Source organism: Budorcas taxicolor, chromosome 11 (assembly GCF_023091745.1).
Source record: "Budorcas taxicolor isolate Tak-1 chromosome 11, Takin1.1, whole genome shotgun sequence".
Classification (NCBI taxonomy): domain Eukaryota; kingdom Metazoa; phylum Chordata; class Mammalia; order Artiodactyla; family Bovidae; genus Budorcas; species Budorcas taxicolor.
The window spans coordinates 160,311,349-160,332,653 of record NC_068920.1 but is presented as its reverse complement, the minus strand read 5'-3'; the positions used below and the strand labels follow the sequence as shown (position 1 = coordinate 160,332,653).

Here is a 21,305-nt window from a genome sequence, read left to right as displayed (position 1 = left end):
ATCTATTGCTGATGAACGGTACACAGCACATGAAAAATGCTTTCTGAATGGTAGCTATTATTTATATCATTTTTGCTAATAGCACTTTTACCCAAGTTATGTAACTTACCTTTGGGAGTCAATTTTGTCATCCATGAAACAAGGATAACAATATCGCTCACTTATGAGGGTGGCTGGGAGGATGCTGTGTGCCCGGCGCAGGGCCGAGTGTAGGAATGAGGGGCAGTGGATCCCAGCGAGTCGGACAGCAGTAACCTGAATGTTGTTGCCCGGCATCTCTGGCCATGCTCGTCTCCTTGATGAGAAGGGTCTCCTCCTTTCCATCCCTCTCAGGCTGGCAGGCCTCACAGCCTGTCCTGTACCCCCTCCCTGCAAAGAAAAGGGGGTACCATGCATCAGGACCCCACAGCCATCCCCTCCTTCACACTACGGTGGGCACCTGGCCAAGGACAGCTGATGACCTATGAGTGACACGTCCTGGCTCCAAAAGATGAGCAGGATGAATCAGAGCCCTTCTTTTGGGAATTTAAAAATCCCCCACGTGGGATTTCTGTTGGTGCGGCCATCATGTACAAGTGGCCAAAGGCAGGAAAGACAGGAACACAGGGAATCAGTGAACCAGAGGGAGAAGGGTGAGGGGATGTGTAGGGAGTGGACAGGGTCCCGGAACAGCTTCCCTGAGGTCCTGGCTGGAGTGCCCTGGTCCAGCCCTGATTCCACTGAGCACACCTGGGCTCCTCCCGGGGGCTCTGTGGACACCAACTAGGAAGTTAGAGGGAGGGGCACTGTCCCCTCTGTGGGGTCAGCTGCCCTTCTGCTCATATAGACCTGGAGCTCACAAACAGAGGGCGGACCCTCCTCTCCCCCAGACAGGGCAGCTTGTAAGGCGCTGCGTAGAGGCCAGCGGCCCCCTTCTTCTAGGCGGGCTCTTCTTCTGGGGGGACTGAGCAGGGGCCACCATCACAGCGGGGGTCATGGGTGAAGACCACTCCCACACCCGCACTCACCACACCCCAGAAGGCAGGAAAGTAAGGAATCTGTGGCCCAGCGCATGAGACAGGATGACCGCAAACAGTGCTCGGAGCAGCCGCTAGGTGGCCCCCGCTTACCTGTCCAACCTTCTGCAGGCCTGGGAGCAGGACCTCTGGCTGGCTCCTCTGGTTGGTACCTGCCTGTGCCGGGGAACCATCATTTCCCATCCTCTGCCTTTGCTTTGCGGCTTCACTGCCTGGAATGCCTTGCCCCCAACATTCCAGGTGTCTCCACCTTCACAGCCCAGTGCCCCACCCCCTCCTCTAGGATGTCTTCCCCACCCATCCAGAGCAGATACCCCAAAACTCTGCTGGCCCTTAGCACCCCCTCCACTCAGAATCTAAGCTCAGGGTCCCCCAGAGGGTGACCTTCTGTCTGCACAGTGACGCTTCTGGAGCTTGCCTCCTCTCCCCAAACCGGACTCAGGTTTGCAGTTCCCGCCTCACGTCTGCAAACCTCACAAGTCCCCATTTAGAAGGGGGAGGTGGCAGTTTCTTGTTCAGTGAGGAGACCCAGGCTTGGAGAGTCTCCTCAAGGTCACAGCAGGAAAGTCTGAGGTCTCACCCTGCCAGGTGTTTCAATGCACTGTCTCTCAGAACTTCACAAGGGCCCTCTGAAGAGGCTGATGTTGGCCCTTTAGCAACCGTGGGGAACCCGAGGCTCAGAGGCACAGCTGCTTGCCCCAGGCCACTCGGCCACCACATGCCTCTCCGCAAGGCTGATGGCCCCCCTGCCAATCCATTTAACCTACAGGAAAGGCCTCAAGTGAAAGATGACGTCGAGAAAGGGCACAGGGACCAGGGCTCCAACCCAGGTCCCCGACTCCCAGTCGATGCTGGGGACCCAAACTCCCAGGTGGCCCGACTGCCTCCCTTGGGCCTGGGGAGTAGGCTGCAGGTAAGGCTGGTAGACAGCTCTGGAAGGAGGAGGCGGCTGGCAGGCTGAGAATCCACCTTCTGTGGGAGAATGACAGTCCACTCGGATGCCAGGGGCAGCGAGTGCCCCCCAACCCCAGCTTTCAGGGCCCCCCACCCCCAGGCAGTCTGCTGCACCCGTGAGGGCCCCGGGAGAGGGACGACTACGGGGCGACAGACTGGGAGCCGGTGGGAGAGAGACGAAGACGGTGCCAGGGAACAGCCTGGCGGGCCAAGGCGCCCCGGGAGCCTGAACACAGCTCTGGGGAGAAGCGTGGGGAAGGGAACACGGGAGTCTATTCTGAAGCTGGGGGAGCCGAAGATGGGGGGGGGGGCCCGCAGAGAGGGGCGGGGGAGGGGCAGTCGGTCAGGCTCTGACGGCAGCCCGGGGGAGGGGGCGGCCGGCCGGGAGCGCGGCCTCGGTCGTGTGGGCGCCTCCCGGTCAGGAGTCACAATAGCAGCTCGTTAACAGAGCAGATTAAGGACTTTTGTCAATTACCTCTGAAGGCTACACCGGGCGGATTAAATGCTTTTTAAAGTGCTGCCGGTGGGAGGGGGCGACTAAGAAGCCCCCTCCCGGCACAAATCCCTCCTCTCCCGGGCAGAGGAGGAGGCGGGGGCCGAGGCAGCGCTGGGCGCGCCCGGGGAATGCGGGCGATCGGCCGCGAGCGCGGGCAGAGCGCGGAGCGGCTCGCACGCGACACCGCGGGCCGCCTGGGCGAGAAGGAGGCGTGGGGCCGGCTCTCCGTCCGCGAGCACCGGACGCAGGCCTACCGGCTCTGGCCGAGGAGCCCCCAGGGCCGGCCTCGCGGGTCAGGGTCGGGAGAGGGCGGTCCCTGGTGACCGCAGACTCCGGGCCTGGGCGCACTTGCCCCGGGACCCGGACTCAGATCTCGGACACCCGCAGGGGGCGCCCTTCGGCTGGCCCCCACCCCCGGACCCCGCCGGGTCTCAGGGTGAGCCCCTGCGCCTTGAGGGGGCCGGGAGGAGCGCGGCGCCGCTCCCCGGAGACGCCCGAAGGCCCCCCGGGGGCGCCCCCAGGGCCTGCCCGGCGCCGCGCTCCCCGCGCACGGTGAGTTGGCGCGTGTCCGGCCCGGGAGGAAGTTTGCGAGGAGGCGGCCCCCGGGGTTCTCAAGCCCCTCCGGGCCCGGCGAGGGGAGGGCTGCCCGCGGCTCTTTGCTGTCCTCCCGGGCTGGCCCCGGGGGTCTCGGCCGGGCCGCCTCTTCTCTATTAATTAGCCTTTGGGGAGGTGGAGTTTCCCCATCGCCGTCCGCGGTGTGTGCGTGTGTATCAGAGGGAGAGCGGGGGAGCAATAAAAGGCAAAGAGAGTCCGAGACAAAAAAGACACGGAGATTGAGAAGGAGGGAGGGAGGAGGGAGGAGCGCGCAGGGGAGGCGCGGGAGCCGGGAGCGGGGACGGCGCGCAGCGCGAGCGGCGGGCGGGCGGCGGGCGGCGGGCGGCTCTCGCGCTCCCGCTCCCGCTGTCGCCCGCACACACCCGCGCACACGCCGGCACGCACACACACACACTCGCACACCCGCCCGCTGGCCCGGGCCGTCCAGGTGCGGGGCACCGAGGCGGGAAGCCGGCGAACAGAGCGAGCCCGCGCCCACCTCGGCGCCTTTGCGCTCCGCAGCGGCGCGCCTCGCCCAGCGTCCCCGCCAGCGGTCCTGCCGGAAGATGGTCAACGACCGGTGGAAGACCATGGGCGGCGCTTCCCAACTTGAGGACCGGCCGCGCGACAAGCCGCAGGTACGCGCGGGCCCGGGGCGTGGGGACACGGGCGTCCCGCGCGGTGGGCAAGGCGGTGGCGGCTCCGACCGGCGGGCTGGGCACCCGGGCTGGAGTTTGGGGCGTACCTCCCTTGAGGCTCGACAGGCCCGAATTGGGGCGGGCACCCTCCTTGGCTCCAGAGGAGACCCTTGAACTTGGGGTTCGGGCTGCCGATGGGGGCGGCACCCCTGCAGGAGCCCCCTTGCTCCTCCAACGGACTCAGGTGCACGCCTGCGCAGAGAAAGTAAGGGACCCATAGAGTTCACAATGTCACCAGCCCTTGAGCGCGAGCCTCTGTTTCCTCATCTCTACAATGGGCATCTGAACCATTTACCAAGTATCCCACCCTGGGTAGCACCCCGTGCCAGGTGCCTGGCATGCGACCCCCTCCCCCTCATCTCCTCTGAATCCTCACCCTTTAGCCAGCCTATCCCTACCCTCATACAGCAGAGGGTCAATAAATATTTGCCTCTTGTAAGAACACTGGATATTGTGATTCTCCAGCTTTAAGACAAGGGAAGCAGGATTCAGAGAGAGTTGCTTCTGCCCCAGGCCTGTGGCTCTGCTGGGATTTGAACCCCGGGTCCTTGGGCTGCAGGTCTGTTCATCCCATGTGTTGTGCTGCCTCTTCAGGGGGCCGTGGAGGATGCCCAGGGCTGTGCACTGGAAGGCGGGTGAGGGCAGAGCTCCAGGGCTGGCCGGAGAGGGGGCTAGGGATGGGAAGCCGAGTGGAGGGGCAGCCCCGGGGCCGCCCCAGGCTGGGCTGCCAAGGGACTGGGGCAGGCAGGCGAGATGCCGAGGTCTGCTAGCCAAGGAGAGGAAATAATGGAGCTGCCCGTTTTAAATTTCAAATTTCTCCCAGACAGATGTCATTGGGGAAGGAACAGTTCTTGTTTGCAGAGGCAGGAGGGGGGTGGCAGGGGCGGGCCTTGGCGGGCCCCTCACTCTGCGGGAGCGGCAGCCTGAGCGAGCGTTGTCTGGAGCCACATGCCTCCACATTTTGCAAAGCCCTTTCCCAACCGTCTGCACACCCTCGCTGTCGGCAGCAGCCTGGGTGGGGAGGCAGGGGTGCACGTGCCCTTGTCACAGGAGCATGGGGGCGCAGAGAAGTCGAGGCATGCACCCAAGTCACACAGCATGTTAGCGGGAGAGCAAAGTTTCAAAGCAGATCTGACTCCATCCCTCTCCCAATGCATCCTGGTCCATTCTCCTTTCCTGTGAGCCCCCTTACAGGTACTGACTGCTTGTCATTTGCCAACAAGCAAATGACACCAGACTGCCTGTTTCCAAACGTTTGCTGCCTCATCGTCCCCCAAACACACACACACACACACACACACACACACACACACACACACACACACTTCACTCAGGGAAACCCTACATATACTTCAAAACCTACTCAGATGCCACCTCCTCCAGGAAGCCCTTCCCGATGCCTGATGCCCCTTAGGCTCTGCCTTGATTCCCAGCAGCATTTAGCCTGTGCCACTCAGCTGCCTTTATCTCTGCCTTGGTCCCTAGCCTTGGTCCCTCCTCTAGCAGGAGCTCCCTTTGGACACATGCTTCTTCTGGGCCCCCATCCTGGGGTCTCCCCCTGGATCCAAGCTCCTGTCTTTCCATGCAGCTCAGACTGGGAGTTGAGGGATTTTTGCTGAAATGAACTGCATGAAACCCGGCCAGGAGGAGCTGGGAGAGCAGAGAGTGCTGATGTGTCTCAAGGGGAGGTGGCTTCTGGGGGATCTATTTGAAATGTGGCTTTAAGGCCTCCTGGGTCAGCCCTGGCCTCTCTGCTGCGTCGTGGGGTATATATTCCAACTGCCACCAGGCCAGAGCCCAGCTGTCTGCCCCTTGGCATCGCAGGCTACCAAGAGCTTGTGGTCCCAGCGGCCTGGGCCAATATCAAACACCACCTTCTCACTCCACCCCTTTGGTGATCCCACATGTAGATAGGCTGTCCCATTGCCAGCTCCAGGCTTGTCTGAAGCTTCAGGTAGGAGGCAAGCCCTTTCCTGTGCCCACCGTCAAAAGGGAGCCAGGGTTCCCTTGGGCCTGGCCTTCTGGCATCCATCGCTTCTAGTTTCATCTCCACCACTGACATGCTTTGTGACTGGGTAAGTTACGTCCCCTCTCTGAGTCTGGACTTTACCATCTGTAAAATGGGAACAGCAATCTCTGCTTCCTCCTCACTTCACAAGGACTTAACAAGAGCTGAGTGAAATAATGGTGTGCTTTGCAAACTGTCAAGCGCTGTACACCCTTGAGGAAGGTGGTTCTCAGAGCAGCCTGACCCCTTTGCCAGGCTGTCAAAGTCCTGATCGCCTCTTTGCCCACCAGGGGAAGCAATATCACCACCCAGTTCCCTCCAGAAGGCTCTGATTGAGGTTCTCTAACAAGGTACTTCCTCCAGAAAAGGTCCCAGAGCCACAGTCTGAGTGCCAGCTGTGCTCATCTGCATAACTTCTCGTTTCTTAGTCAAACCACTCTAGGAGTTTGGCAGCAGGAATGATCAACCCATTAAACAGATGAGGAAACTGAGGCTGAGAGTTGCAGCCAGGACTTGAACTTGGGTGGCTGATGAGCCTTGTTGGGAAGACTAAGGGAAGAGAGGCTGGCTGCCCTTGGCTCCTCCCACTTGGGCGCATTATGTAATTCCCAAGGAGAGGGCTCTGGTACCTAGTGTGTGGTTCTCCAGGGCACACACCGTACCCACTGCCACTGAAGGGCCTACATCCAAGTGTTGCTGTTTCTGCGGACAGCCTCGGGCCGGCTGTGTCCTGGGCCTGTCCGGCCTCAGCTCCTCATTTGCCAAGTGACCTTGGACAAGGTGCCGACTTCATTAGAGCTTCACTTCTCCCCCTGTGAAACCAAGGGGCTCTCACACCCTTAGGGCAGCAGGTGATGGTGGGATATTTGCCAGGAGTTCAGAGTTGCTCAGATAAAAGGACCCAGAAATAGTCATAATTCTCCGAATCTTCTAGTGTGGGGCAGAAAGTCACCCTGTAACTATCTCCTCTTGTTGCAGGGGGGTGGGGGGGGGGGCGGCGGGGAGGCTCATTTCTGAGCAATCCCTGAGTCAAACCACCCCACAGGGAGGTCAACCTCTGAACCATCCCAGGCAGTGTCTCTTGATATTTTCAAAACTTTGAAAAATATTCCATACAGGGAATACAGTTCTCATTGGGAAGTTCTTCTTGATGTCTAGCCTAAACCCTGCTGCATTTAATTCACTCAGTGGCTATTTATAGAGTCGCTCCCTCTTCTAGGAGAGACAGCTGTAAACCTGTGCCTCGGGAACTTAGAGTCTCTTGGGAAGAACACACTCGCATCATGGGATTATGACAAACCACGATGGGCACTATAAAGAAAACCATGCTGCCTCTGTCCTCATTGCCTGAGCTTTGGGCAGAGGTCACTGTGTCCGGGTTGGAAGGGAAGGAGGCTGAAGAGAACAGGGCCTGCCAGTCAAGGACTCCTTTCTCCTTCTGTTTCCTGAGCCCCTCCCCATGGAGCTCACCCCCAGCCCAGCGGGCGGCAGTGATGAGGAGGCTGGAGGCTGGGGTGGGAGGTCAGAGATCACTCTGGTATTTAAGCTGGACAGTGTCTGCCAGATCTGTGACACCAGCGTGTGTTGGGGGAAATGACAGAGGGGGCGTCCCGGGTGATGCTAGTGGTAAAGGGCCCGTCTGCCAGTGCAGGAGACTTAAGAGATGCAGGTTCGATCCCTGGATGCAGAAGATCCCCTGGAGGAGGGCATGGCAACCCACTCCAGTGTTCTTGCCTGGAGAATCCCATGGACAGAGGAGCTGGCGGGGCGATATGGTCCATAGGGTCTCAAAGAGTCGGACACGACTGAAGTGACTTAGCACGCAGGCAGGCAGCTGGAGAGAGCTGGGCAGGAGTGGGGATGGGGGGAGGGGGCAATAGCGGAGGCTGGGGGTGGGGCGGGACCTGCTCCTGAGGCCTCCGCAGCCCCACAGTGGTCTGAGCGGAGCGTCCTGGGTTCTTTGCCATCAGGAGGGTCCTGGGCCTCTGGGTGGGGTATTGGTTGGTAGGGCTGGGAGGAGGTGGGGAGGCTAACGGGGAGATGGTTGCAGTGATTTTAAAGCAGACGATGAGGCTTGGACCAGATCAGGGCTGGGGGGCCATAGGAACAGAGGGGCCCTGGGGATTCGAGGAGGTCAGAGTGGACCCAGCCAGGTGCTGGCTGGGGGTGGGGGTGAGGGAGGGGAGCCCAGGGAGGTCCCCTGTTTTGGAGGGGGCTGGTGAGGCTGATACCATCCCTGGGTGGAACTCTCAGGAGGGCTCAGGTTTGAGGTGGAACGAGCCTGGTTTAGGGGTCAGTGGGCTGAAGGCTGGAGATCTGAGGGGTGGGGAGGGTGAGCAAGACCCTCCCTCATCGGAAATGGCCTCAGAGCTGAGTGCTCGCTGAGGAGTGACAGGGCTGGTGGCGCAGCTCCTTTGGGAGGGGTGGACACAGGCAGTTCCCAGACCCTTCTCTTTGTCCCAGAACACCTCTGGCCAGTCGCCTGGGGCCTTCCTGGTGGCCTGAGGCTTCAGATGGCCTTCAGTGTGGGTCATGTGCAGAGGCCCCTGGCAAGACAGAGAGCTCTTCCCCTAGGACTCATAGAGTGAGCCAGCAAGCCCTCTTCCTAAGTCTTTGGGACATCCCCCTCCCCAGAATTTTGAGCAGAACAACCACCTCCTCTTTTGAAGGGATCTCTGGGATGCTCCTTCTGCCAGGGCCAAAGCATCAGAGCCCAGCCCAGGTCAGGCGCTGTCTGCCTGGCTGGGGGAGCAGATGTGCGTTCCTGGGGAGAGAGGAGGAAGTCTCCCCCAGGGTCTTTGGGCTGGGCAGGGGCTGGGCTGCCCCGCTCGCGACGCTCCACAAGCCCAGGTGCAACTCTGAGTCTCTGCCAGGCTCAGACCATACCGCCGCACCTTGGCTTTCCTAATGCAGACCCACACAGTGTGTTTCTGGGGCTGGGGTGCTCCTAGGAGATGGGGGCTGGGAGCGGCTTGCACCTGGATCTCACCTTGCCTGGCCTCCCCCTGGGGGAGGTTTTCTTCTTCCCACTTTGCTACAAGGAGTGTAGTCTCAGCCTGCTCGCGGGACCACGACCCAGCTCCCTTATAAACACAGGGAAAGGGGCTTCCGTGGTGGCCCGCTGGTGGCCCCCTGCAAACTCCCAGTGCAGGGCGCACAGTTTCGATCCCTGGTTGGGGAACTAAGATCTCACATGCTGCACAGTATGGCCTTAAAATAAATAAGAAGTGGGGTACAGTGCAGGCAGAGCACTGCCGCCGGGAGCCCTTTCTTCCAGAGCCTCTCAGCCAGACCCCGTGGCCGTCCCTGGAGGCTGGGGACTCAGAGGAGGCAGTCAGGACGCTGCTCCCCCTCTAATGAGGCAGCTCCGGGGCTTTCTCCTCCTGCCTCCCCTGGCGTGAGCCCACTGTGTCCTATCCTGGCTGGGGTGTCCTGGGCCGCCTTGGACCGCGGGCCAGCACTAGGGCTCATGCAGGGGATGAAGCCACATCCCCCCAGCTGGAAGCTTGCACAAGTGTTTAGCCCCAGCAGCAGGTCTCAGACCCTGGGGTTCCTCGAATGCCCCCCACCCCCGACCTGGGATACTTTCCCAATCTACAGGCTCCTTGCCCCTGGGAGGTGGGGACCCCAGGCATGCACCACTCCGCCCTGGCCAAGGGCTGATGAGTTAAACGCCAGCCCCCTGCACGCTCCACTGGGCGGCTCGCACCCGAAGCCCCCCTTATGGTCTCGGATAGATTTCTTTGCAAGGCACGTAAACTGCAGCCTATAAAAGTGAACAGCACTTCATGTTTAAGGTGATCTCTGAAGACTGATTCTCCTCTGCTGAGTGGCCGGTTTCATCTCCAGGCTCCGGCGTCCCTCTGCCCCTCGGGGGAACCCCTGCAGCATTCTCCAGTGTGCCCCCTCCTCTGCACCCTTGGCCTTCCCGCCAGGGACCTAGGGCCTGGGTGGAAGCAGATGCCCAAGAGGACCTGGGGACGCACACGGGGGACGAGGCTGGCCGCTCTGCCTCCCCAGCTGGGGACCTTAACACTCTCCGTGGAGGACGGCACTCAGAGCTGCTCGGGGCAAGGTGTCTCGCGATGGAGTCCGGGAGGGGACTGACAGGGACTCACTAGCTGACACAGGGCTTTGTCTCAAACCCTGGCCAGGCTTCCCACAAGGCAGGACTGTGGTTGGATGGTCAGCAACAGCCGCACAAACGGGTGATGGGTTTGAACCCAGTCAACCAGGGCTGGGTTCAAATGCTCCTGTGACCTTGGGCAAGGCTCTTCTCTCTTTGAGCCTCAGTTTTCCCATCTGCAAAATGTAGCCAACCACAACAAGGGGATGTTTGGAGGTTTCAGTGGTGGGAACATAGCATAAACTCAAGTGATAGCGGTAACAATGCAATGTCCGCCCCGTGGATCCTGCTGACTCGTGGCAAGGTTGGGGCAGCCTGGAGGCCGCCTTCATTCTGTGCCAGGCCATCCCAGGTGGGCACAGGGCTCAGCATGGAGGTCATGACCCTCTGCCCTGCCAAGCACCATGGGTGCCAGGGCCTTCACCTCCTACGCCAACAAGGTCATGGAGAAATGACCTAGCCCGCCCGTCCTGCCCTCCATCCATCCAACAACCAGCTGCTCTGTGCCTTTTGGGGGAGGGTGGGGCTCACGGTTTAGAGCGGGTTTCCTAGACCTGGGCTCTGCAGGCCCCAGAATTCTAGCTTCCCTTGTATCCACATCATCTCCAAGGGGATCATGCCCCCAAAGAGGGTAAGAGTCATAGTCCATGGGACACGAGGTCCCTACGGGCAAGGCTGGCATGACTGTCCACTGCTACCCCTCAGGGACTGGCTTGGACCCTGGCTCGAGGGGAACACCAGGTAATACTGAATGGATGTTTGAGTGAATGAATGCAGTCAAAGGCGATGCCTGTATTTGTTAGGGAGGAGCAAGGGCTGTGGAAACACTGAGGAGGAGCCTCACCCAAACTGGGAGGAGGGCTGAGGAAACAGTCTAGGAAGGCTTCCTGGAGGAAGTGACATCTAGCTGAGCCCTGAAGAAAGAGAGTTTAGCTGTGGAAGAGAAGGAGGGGAAGCTGATGCCTCAGGCTGAGGGAGCAGCCTGTGTAGAGCGGGTGGAGGGAAGCTGACGTGTTCAGGTCTGGCTGGAGTAAATCGTGCCACTGTGTGGAGTCCCAGCATGTCTGGGCAGGTGTGGGGAGAGGTGGGGTAGAATGTTGAGTCCCATCACTGCAGGGACAGGCTAAGGAACCCTCTCCCTTGTCTCTCCAACAACACAGACCCCTGACCCCCACCTCCTCTGGTGCCAAATGGGAGATTCAGGAGTTACTTGTAGAATTTGAATTTAGGGAAAAGTAGCTATTTGCTCTACCATATTTTCTCATAGAAAAACATTGTATAAGAGGCTGTATTTTTTTTTTTTTAATTTGGCTGCATCCTGCTGCACATGGGATCTTAGTTCTCTGACCAGAGATCAAACTTGTGCCCTCTGCAGTGGAAGCATGGAGTCTTAACCACTGGACCACCAGGGATGTCCCTAGAGGCTATTTTATGTGTCACCAAGAAAGAAAGTTGTCAATCACAATTGTAAGATCCTCCCATATGTCAGAGATGTTGAGATATGGAGACAAAAAAAAAGCGGGGGGAAGGGACATTCTAGTATCAATGACACAGAAATAGCACTTTGGGTGGAAAATAAAAAACCCGACACCTCCAGATGCTCTGTGCACACTGATCATGAGATAATAAAAGCCGCTAATATTTATTGCACAAACAGAGTGTGCCAGGCATGGCTCCAAGTGCTTTAATATACTAACTCATTTAAAGATGCCTCTTGGATTCAGAAAGTTGAAAATGTGGGGAAAATTCAGCGCTTGGACATTCCTGGCCCCGGGAAGAGGCGGGAGGCGGGGGTCCAGTCCTAGCCCAGCTTCTCATGTGCAGGGTGACCGTGGGCAAGCCCCTGGCCTTCTGTGGGCCTCAGTGTCCCTGTGTGTCAAAGGCTGTGATTGCTTTGCAGGCTTCCCTTGGGCCGTGAGTGATGCGGGCCAGTGAGTCTGGATTTGTGCTCCATCACGGTACCTCCTTTAATTACAAGCTGCACTGGGTCCAGGGGGTGGAGGGGTGCTTTGTGAAAGAGGGGGAGGAAGGAAGGGCAGGCAGGAGAGGAAAGGGGGTGGGGGAGGTGCTCAGGAGGCCACCCCCGGCCTGGGGACTCACGGCAGCCTCGTGGGCCTGCAGTGGCTTCAGGACGCAGGGTGTGGGTGCTCCGGGTTGAAAAGACCTTCAGTGACAGCAGCCCATGGCCCTGAGGTGTCCATTCCGCTGAGACAGCGTGATGATTGTAGCATTGCTGGGTCACCATCACAGCTCTCCCTTCCCGAGTCTGCACGGCGTTGGGCGCCTGCCTATGGGGTGGGTGAGTCACCATTGCCCCCATTTGACAGATGAGGACACCGAGGCTCAGGGAGGTGAAGACCCTCACTCAAGGTCACCCTGCTGAAAATGACAGCTTGGGGACCCGAGCCTGGCCTGTCTGGCTGCAGAGTGGGAGTCCACCTCCCGCTTGCCCTTACCAGACCCGGGAGGGCTCCACGTGGGGTGATGTGCCCGCCGGGGGCAGGGGCAGCGAGGGAGAAGGGACTGTCCCTCCATCTCCTGGCTCTCTGCCCTGGTTCCTCTTGTTGCCATCCCCATCTCTGTCTCCCTGCCTCTCTTGCCTTCTTGGGGGGCGGCCGGTGCAGGCCTGTTTCTCTGTCTCCCTTCTGGGGCTCTGTTTCTGAGACTCCCCTCCCTCGTCCCCCAGATGGAGCCTCGCCCAGGCTTCACAAAGGCCAGAGGGCCCCGCCCGAGGGTTGGAGCCGGAGGCCCGGGCCTGCCCCTGATGCTGTCCCTTCTCTCTCCCACCTGCCCTCTGTCCTGTCTGCGTCCATGTGCCCGGGCTGGCCCGCAGCGGCCAAGCTGCAGCTGTGTGCTGTGTACCGTGCTGCTGTCCCTCGCCGTGCTGCTGGCCGTGGCGGCCACCAGCGCCGTGCTGCTTGTGAACCACGCCCGCGCGCCCGGCACGGCGCCCCCGCCCGTCGTCAGCACTGGGCCGGCTGGGGCCAACAGCGCGCTGGTCACCGTGGACAGGGCCGACAGCTCGCGCCTCAGCATCCTCATTGACCCGCGGTGCCCTGACCTCACCGACGGCTTTGCCCGCCTGGAGGGCGCCCAGGCCTCCGTGCTGCAGGCGCTGAGCCAGCGCCAGGCCGAGCCGCGGCTGCCGGGCGAGCAGGAGCAGGAACTGCTGGACACGCTGGCGGACCAGCTCCCTCGGCTGCTTGCCCGGGCCTCGGAGCTGCAGGCCGAGTGCTCCGGGCTGCGGAAGGGGCACGGCGCCCTGGGCCAGGGGCTCAGTGCCCTCCAGAGCGAGCAGGGTCGCCTCATCCAGGTAAGGGTGGGGGTCTGTGCCTCCCTCAGGATCTGGGCAGGGGTGGGTGGGGACGCTGCCACCACCTGCTGGCCCTGCTGAGTGCCTGGTGCCCATGGCGTCACTCTGTCCCAGGGCCAGGGGCTGTTGTGATTCCCGTCTGCGGACAAGCAGATGAGGCTCAGAGAGGTGGGAGTCTCAGCCCAGGTCACACAGCTCGTGCAGCCATCCTGGTGACCTGGGTGTTAGTGTGGTCTCCATGGCAGGCAGTAGTCCATCCATCAGTCAAATCCAACCATCGAGTCAAATTCAGGCCCGGAGGGGCTTCCCAGGCGCGCCTGTGCCGGTGGACACAGGAGACGCAGGACGTGGCCTCCATCAGGCTAATAGAAGTTCAAGGTCATGTGGTGCTCAGTGGCAAGCACCCCCACCCTTGGCTGTGCCATGTGGTCAGAGAGAGCCATACCCCCTCTGCCAGGTCACCCCATCCACTGCCATTTGACGCCCACAGCCTTCCAGGGAAGGGGGGTGCCAACTGAAGAGTTCAACCCGACCCTTAGTGTGTCCCCAACACCTCTGCCCCACTCCAGCCCCAACCAGAGCCCAGCCAGGTAGGTCCCAGCACGCACCAGTGGATCGGGGTGAAGGGTTTCTAACACTGACCATGCTTGCAGCACCAGCAAGAATCTCCCCCCTCGTAGAATCAGGGTTCAGGATCAGCACATTGGGCCTCTGCCGTTTTCCAGAAGAGAAAACTAAGGCCCCGAGGCGTCTGTTCCGCTGAGACAGCGTGATGATTTGTAGCATTGCTGGGTCACCATCACAGCTCTCCCTTCCCGAGTCTGCACGGCGTTGGGCGCCTGCCTATGGGGCGGGTGAGTCATCATTGCCCCCATTTGACAGATGAGGACACCGAGGCTCAGGGAGGCGAAGACCCTCACTCAAGGTCACCCTGCTGAAAATGACAGCTTGGGGACCTGAGCCTGGCCTGTCTGGCTGCAGAGTGGGAGTCCACCTCCCGCTTGCCCTTACCAGACCCGGGAGGGCTCCATGTGGGGCGATGTGCCCGCCGGGGGACAGTGATATGCCTGAGCGGGGCAGTGATTTGTCCGGGGTACAGTGGCCAGGTCTCCCCAGGTGGCACTAGTGGTAAAGAACCCGCCTAACGCAGGAGATGTAAGAGACACAGGTTTGATCCCTGGGTCGGGACAATACCCTGGAGGAGGGGATGGCAACTCATGCCAGTATTCTTGCCTGGAGAATCCCCTGGACAGAGGAGCCTGGGGGGCTACAGCCCATAGCATCACAGTCAGACACGACTGAAGCGACTCACCACATGCTTGTGCACAGTGGCCAGGTCAGGCCTGGCATCTGGCCTCTGGAGCATTGCCCAGCCTCCAGCCTTTACCCTATCTGCTGCCCACCCCCTACCCCCATGACTTAGGTCCTTAGGGACTGGGAGGCGAGCCCCACCCCTGCCATGGGTCCAGCTCATTTCCGGACATGTGAGATGGCCAGGCATTTGGTCACTCACCAGCTCAAGAGTGACGGGCCTGTTCCCTCCCCCGAAGGCTGCAGCTGGAGAAATTACAGTCCTTGTCATCCTGTCAGGGTGACTGATGGGGTGGCGGCCTCCCCATCCTGGGGGGGTGTTCAGCTGCCCTCCTGCTGCCCCTCCATCTGCAGCGGCCCTGCCCCTCATCCTCAGGGGTCGGGGAGACCTCCAGACTTTCTGGGGCATCTGAGCACCTCACTTCGCTCTCCCCGTGGCTCAGCCCTGGACAGCCTGGCCCGCCCACAAACACTCACCTTCAGGGCAGGGGCGGGGAACTGGGTGGGAGCCTTGGGCCTCCCACCCGCTCACCTGCACGGAGGCCTAGAGCCGTCCCCTGAAGACTAATGGCTCTTCTGGGGCCCAGCACTGCCTCGGCTCACCTGATATATTCACTTCTCACAAGAATGTTTAATTTGACTCATTTCCCACAGACTCAAGGTGATTTCAGAGACCATGTGTCTTGCAGAGCCATGCTGCCATAGCTCCTAGTTCCCCTTCTATGAGCTTCCCAGACCCTCCGCTGTCAGCCGGAGACCTGGGCTTCTCAGAACAATGCCCACAGCACTCCCTGTTGGAGTGACCAGAGCTGCTCGTTAAAAGGCATGTCCCTGGACCTCACCCCCAAACCCCCGGGTCCCAGCAGGTCCACAAGCACCTGGGCGACTCCTGTGCACTGATGTACAGATGTCTAAGACCCATTGGCCCGGGAGCGGCAGAGCTGAGTTCCTGCCCTCATGGTTGGAGTCAGTAGAGTCAAGGCTTCACTGAGGACCCGCTGTGGGTCCCTGAGCACCTCCAGTGCCCTCCCTGGGCGGGGCACTGCCCTCCTCACCAGTAACACGGGGCTAGCATGGTCCATGCCCAGTAGGATGCTGGCACTCATAGCTGTACTGGGCTCGGTGGGCATGTGGCACGTGAGGGACGTTGTCTACGCATTCCCACTTCCTTTATTAAGATGGTAGCAACTTTGTAAGCTGAAGTTTCGGCCTATGGGCAGCCACCACTGAAAATCTTTTTTTTGGTCCACACTGTGTGTAATAAACACTTTGCAGTACAATAGCCCCTGGAGGTGGTGAAGTGAAAGTGAAAGTCTGACTCTTTCAACCCCATGGACTATACACTCCATGGAATTCTCCAGGGCAAAATACTGGAGTGGGTAGCCTTTCCCTTCTTCAGGGGATCTTCCCAACCCAGGGAGCGAATCCAGATCTTCCGCATTGCCGGAGATTCTTCACTAGCTGAGCCACAAGGGAAGCCCAGGAAGTGGAGGGAATCGTTACCCCCATTCTACGGAGTGGCAGACCGAGGCTCAGCGTGGCAAAGCGACTTGTTTAAGCTCCAACAACTGAGAAGTGCTGGAAACAGCAGCTCGGATTTCACTGCCTCTGAAAGTCGCCAAGTCCTCTTGAATGCAGCTGTGCGGCTCAGCGAGCAGGGACTGACTTTCCCCATTAATTCGGGGCATGTTTTTATGTACATTTTCAACTTTAATCATTTGCTGGTTTAAACTGAGGTCTTCCTTGCCCGTTAGCAAGAGCTGGCTGTGCCTGAGTTTCTCGAGTGTGTCTGCCTCGTCACAGAAGGATGGGCAGTACAGATTCGACTGAACCGATGGGCTCGGTGATCTTTCCTGCTCACATCCTGCAGGGCCGCCCCCTGCCCCTGCTCCCTGGGGCTGCCTGCATCCTACCGCAGGGCTCCTCCAATGGGGCTTGTCTCCAGGACACTGCAATAACACCCCGGGAGAAAGCTGCCACCCCGCCTCAATGCTCTCTCCACCCGTCTGGGTGCTTCTTCCCCGGGCCTGAGCCCCCACTGAATCACCTGCTCAGCAGAGGGGAAACTGACAAGGAAACTAAAAGCTTTGTCGGGCCCCTGCTCCCGGACAAGCTGAGAATCATATTTTGTGAACTGCTGGCACTGTATATTTCTATTTCCCTTCCTCGAACGAGCTATTATCTGGCCAGTGACAGATTTGGTGTGTAAAGACCCAGCAAGCTGCATGCTCGCTGGCTGACTGCAGTCTGCCTGTGACCCTGCCTCCCTCCCGCTGGAGCCCTGGGGTGGGGAGGTGACAGACCACAGACCCCTCAGGCATCAGGCACAACCAAGAGACCCCAGGTGGAACAGAGCTGCACTAACTGAGCCCCAAACCTCTGGACTGCGATCACAGTGGGAACGGTACAAATCAAGAAAGAAGCATGAACACATGCTGTCGTGAACCTTCCCCCCTCCCCAGAAAACAGGGCCCACCACGGTGGTTCGCGGGGAGGAGAGTAATGTGAAAGGGGTTTAGCTACCCTTCCAGGGTTATTTGAAAGTGATTGGAGGAGGGTCCTGAGCCAAAACTCAAAATCAACACCAGAGCCTGGGTCCAAATCATCACCTGGCCTGCCCCCACCTTAGGCTCCCTGCATGATGGCACAGCCCTGGGTTCCTTTCCTGCCAGTCAGCCTGTGGGGGACCTCCCCTTCTGGGCCTCAGTTCCCCACCTATAACAAGGGGATGACACCTCAAGCCCTTCCACCTGGCAATGCTATGGGGTCAGGTGAAGGGGTGGACATCAGAGAGCCCTGGAAAGTCAAAGCCGGGTTCTCATGAGTATGCGTGGGTGGTGCAGGCCTCCAGGGTCCCACCTGTGGAGGGCAGACCCAGCACCCCTGCTTTGTAGCCTTGCTGGGCGATGAGAAGAGATGTTGAGTGAAGATGTTTTGTAATCTGGAAGGTGCCTCATGAATCCCCATACTGAGGCAGGCACCCAGGTGCTGAGTGCTGAGTCCCTGCTGGGGGCCTCACGCTGTGACTGATCCCCAAGGCACCTGGGCCAGAGAGGCTAGGTTAGCCCCATCTCAAGGCTGGGTTAATCACTCACCTGCAGCCATGTAACTGGCAAGTGGGTGAGCTGAGATTTGAACAGCGGGGTCTCCTTTAGTCAGTTCAGCTGGGCTGAAGGCACAGAAATGGATGAAGGACAGGGCCTGCGGTGTCTCCTCCCACCTGAGCCTCCGTCCTTTGCACACCGGGGCTGAGACCACCGTGGGCGGCGGCCAGAGTAAGTCAGGGGCTCGCACCAGGAGAGTGCCTCCACCGTGAGGACTAGTGTGCGCCAGAGCTATTGCCCGGTGGTCCACTCACCGGGTGAGCCCCACCCACATGGTGCCCCACCCACCCGGAACCCCACCCACCCAGTGCCCGCAGGCACCTGGAGCTCCACCCACCCAATGCTCCACCCACCGAGTGCTCTTCCCACCAAGTGCTCCACCCACTGAGTGCTCCACTCACCAGGAGCTCCACCCACCTGGAGCTCCACCCATCCAGTGATCCACCCACCTGGAGCTCCACCCACCCAGAGCCCCACCCACTGAGTGCTCTACTCACCAGGAGCTCCACCCACCTGGAGCTCCACCTACCGAGTGCTCCACTCACCAGGAGCTCCACCCACCTGGAGCTCCACCCATCCAGTGATCCACCCACCTGGAGCTCCACCCACCCAGAGCCCCACCCACCCAGTGCTCACTCACCAGGAACTCCACCCACCTGGAGCTCCACCCATCCAGCAATCCACCCACTGAGTGCTCCACTTACCCAGGGCTCATTCCACCCAGAGCTCCACCCACCTGGAGCTCCACCCGCCCAGTGCCCCACCCGCCCAGTGCCCCACCCACCTGGAGCTCCACCCACCCAGTGCCCCCACCCACCTGAAGCTCCACCCACCCAGTGCCCCATCCACTCAGAGCTCCACCCACCTCTGCGCCCTACAGCTTCTCTCTGAGAGCCAAGGCCACATGGCTCACCTGGTGAACTCAGTCAGCGATGTCCTGGACGCCCTGCAGAGGGACCGGGGGCTGGCCCGACCCCACGTCAAGGCTGACCTTCAGAGGGCACCTGCCAGGGGATCGCGGCCCCGCGGCTGCGCCAATGGTGAGTGAGATGGGGACTGCCTTCCTTGGATGACCTGGGTGCCCAGGTTCATTCCCACAACGTCCCCCACCTGCCCGACTGACAAGGCTACACTGCTTCTGTGTACCGAGGACTTCCTGCTGCCGGGCAGCACTGAGCACCCTACCTATACCCTCCTGTTGACCCCTCTCCCAGCCCGATGAGGTGGAGCTCACTGCACCCATTTTCCAGATGAGGAGAGTGAGGCTCAGAGAGGGTGCTCACTCACCACATCCGCCCAGGGAGAGGCAGAGCCATAGTCTGCCCCCAAGGCCAGTGCTCTGGAGCCCACCTGACACTGCTGGACAGACAAGTCAGAAACCCAGGGACACAGGAGAGTGGGCAGGAACGTGAGTGCGGGGCCCAGTGCCCTGACGGCCTTCCCTCTCTCAGGCTCTCGGCCACGTGACTGTCTGGACGTCCTCCTGAGCGGACAGCAGGAGGACGGCGTTTACTCCGTCTTCCCCACACACGACCCCGCCGGCTTCCAGGTCTACTGTGACATGCGCACAGATGGAGGTGGCTGGACGGTGAGTCTCCCGGGGTGTGCGGCCGGCTGGGCCAGGCCCTGCCTCCTCTGGGCCCTGCAGGTGGTCCAGGCAGATGACCACCTGGTGGTGACCCAGGAGGCTGTGCACATGAGCCGGGGTGCTCTGTCTGGCCCTGCCCAGGGGCTCACCAGCCATCACAGACCTGCCTGTGATCTCCACAGGGCAAGTGGGGGGCATGTGCTGACACGTGGGGGCCACTTAGGAGCAGGTGTCAGATCCCGAGGTCTGAGTGGAGCCGCCTTCCACTCCCTGAGCCTGCAGCCCCCGCCCCGACCCTGGGCAGTGGTTCTGGAGGGGTGGGGGGGTTGCTGAGGTTGGGTCCTGGGACTGTCGGCTGCTAATGTGAGTTCCAGGGCGGAGATTTTCAGTTACTCAGTAGATGGTGCGTGTGCAAGAGACACAAGGGGCAGCACGTTGCTGTGAGCAGAGCCCCCGCCCCCAGGGCCTCCTGGTGAGGAGCCGTCGCCATCTCCTTGCACCTCCTGGTTCCTGACCTGATGGGAATTGGGAGCAATGGAAAGGCAAGGGTGAGAGCTGCATGTGGCCCAAGACCTCCCTGGGGCCAAGATAAGGAGGAGGTGGCGCGGCGGGGCAGAGGCCCTGGTTTGAAGACCTGGAGGTCTCCTAATCGGCCAGCGGAGAAGCCCCTTCTATAGCAGGGTCGACACACAGGTCTCCCCCTGTCTGCGCCGCAAGTCCTCAACTCTGCCTTTGCAGGGGGAATGTAGCCACAAAACTAAAACACCTGGGGGGTGCGTGCTGGCATATGAGTGTGAGGGCAGCGGGGTCGGCCAAACGGGGCAGGAGGCGAGACGGGGAGGCCCGAGCGAGGCGGGTGGGCAGGGCCCAAGCAGATGCTCTCGGAGGGCAGAGCTGCCATCGGGAGCTGGTGTGAGAGCCGCTGAGAGCCCCCCGAGGGCCCCGAGACAAACATTCTTCTAAATGTCCCTACAAGCTCCGGAGAGAGGAGCGTTTAAATGCACTGGACTCACATCTGAGCCTAAAAGCACTTTTGTTTTCCCATCTTGGAGCATCTGAGTTATGGCCTCCACCTCTGGGACCCCCTTGGCGGGCAGAACAGCTCTGATACACCAGCCAGAGCCGAGAAATCAGAGTTAAGGGTTAGGACAGGCTTAATGAAAGACCAGGATGCCGGCCCGGACCATGCATCTTCCACTTGGGTGGAGTGGAAGCCAGTCTCCTGGGAAGTCAATCAGGGTTGGGGCCGGGAGGCGGGTAATTCCTTGGGCCTGGGCTTTGGGGGTGATGAGAGAGGAGTCGATGAGGTGCACAGGCCTGCCCAGCCCTCTCACCCAGACACCTGGATCAGCCAGCCTGGAAGAAAGGCCATTCTCAGCAGAGAAGGGCTAGCGAGGCCCACAGACGTTAATATCCATTTGGGCTTCCGTCAAAAGCAATCTTTTCCTGGATACCTCTGGGCGTCTGTCAGGATCACCTCCCTGCCACACGGAATCTCTCGGAAACTCAATTGCTGTGTGGGAGGGAGCTGGCTGCTGCTTTGCTGGACCCTGATACCATCCATCCTCATTTAGGCTCCATGTCCAAACTGCCAGGCCTCGAGTGCCAGCACAGAGGACAGGGTGCCTGGGGCCAGACACGCCAACCAGAACCTGCTTCCCAGAGAGCCGGAACTGCAAGAGGTTGGCACTCAGCATCCCTGTTTGCCTAGGGGCTCTTTACAGTTTATATACTGTGGCCCTGCTGGCACTGCTCCAGCCCTCCTCCAAGCCCTGGAGACCCACAGGGCTGCCTCAGAGAGGGCGAGAGGTTTGTTCAAGGTCATCCAGGTGGTGCTAGTGGTAAAGAATCTGCCTGCCAATGCAGGAGACGTAAGAGATGCAGGTTCATCAGTCCCTGGGTCGGGAAGATCCCCTGGAGGAGGGCATGGCAACCCACTCCAGCATTCCTGCCTGGAGAATCCCACGGACAGAGGAGCCTGGCTGGCCACAGTCCATAGTGTTGCAAAGAGTCAGGCACGACTGAAGTGACTCAGCATGCATGCACCTGGCAAATAAGCAGCCCAGCCTCATGCAAGTTCGTGGAACCAGGTGTCAC

General features: G+C 60.2%; 1 protein-coding gene across 1 annotated transcript in view; it reads left to right on the top strand.

The window, feature by feature from the left end:
- The first annotated feature begins 3,626 nt into the window (after window positions 1-3,626).
- Window positions 3,627-21,305, top strand: part of FIBCD1 (fibrinogen C domain containing 1) — a 31,190-nt gene continuing 13,511 nt past the window's right edge. The window contains exons 1-4 of the mRNA XM_052649430.1: window positions 3,627-3,698; window positions 12,726-13,205; window positions 18,501-18,660; window positions 19,072-19,208. Of these exons, the coding sequence (XP_052505390.1) occupies window positions 3,627-3,698; window positions 12,726-13,205; window positions 18,501-18,660; window positions 19,072-19,208 (849 nt within the window). The remainder of the gene's footprint in view (window positions 3,699-12,725; window positions 13,206-18,500; window positions 18,661-19,071; window positions 19,209-21,305) is intronic.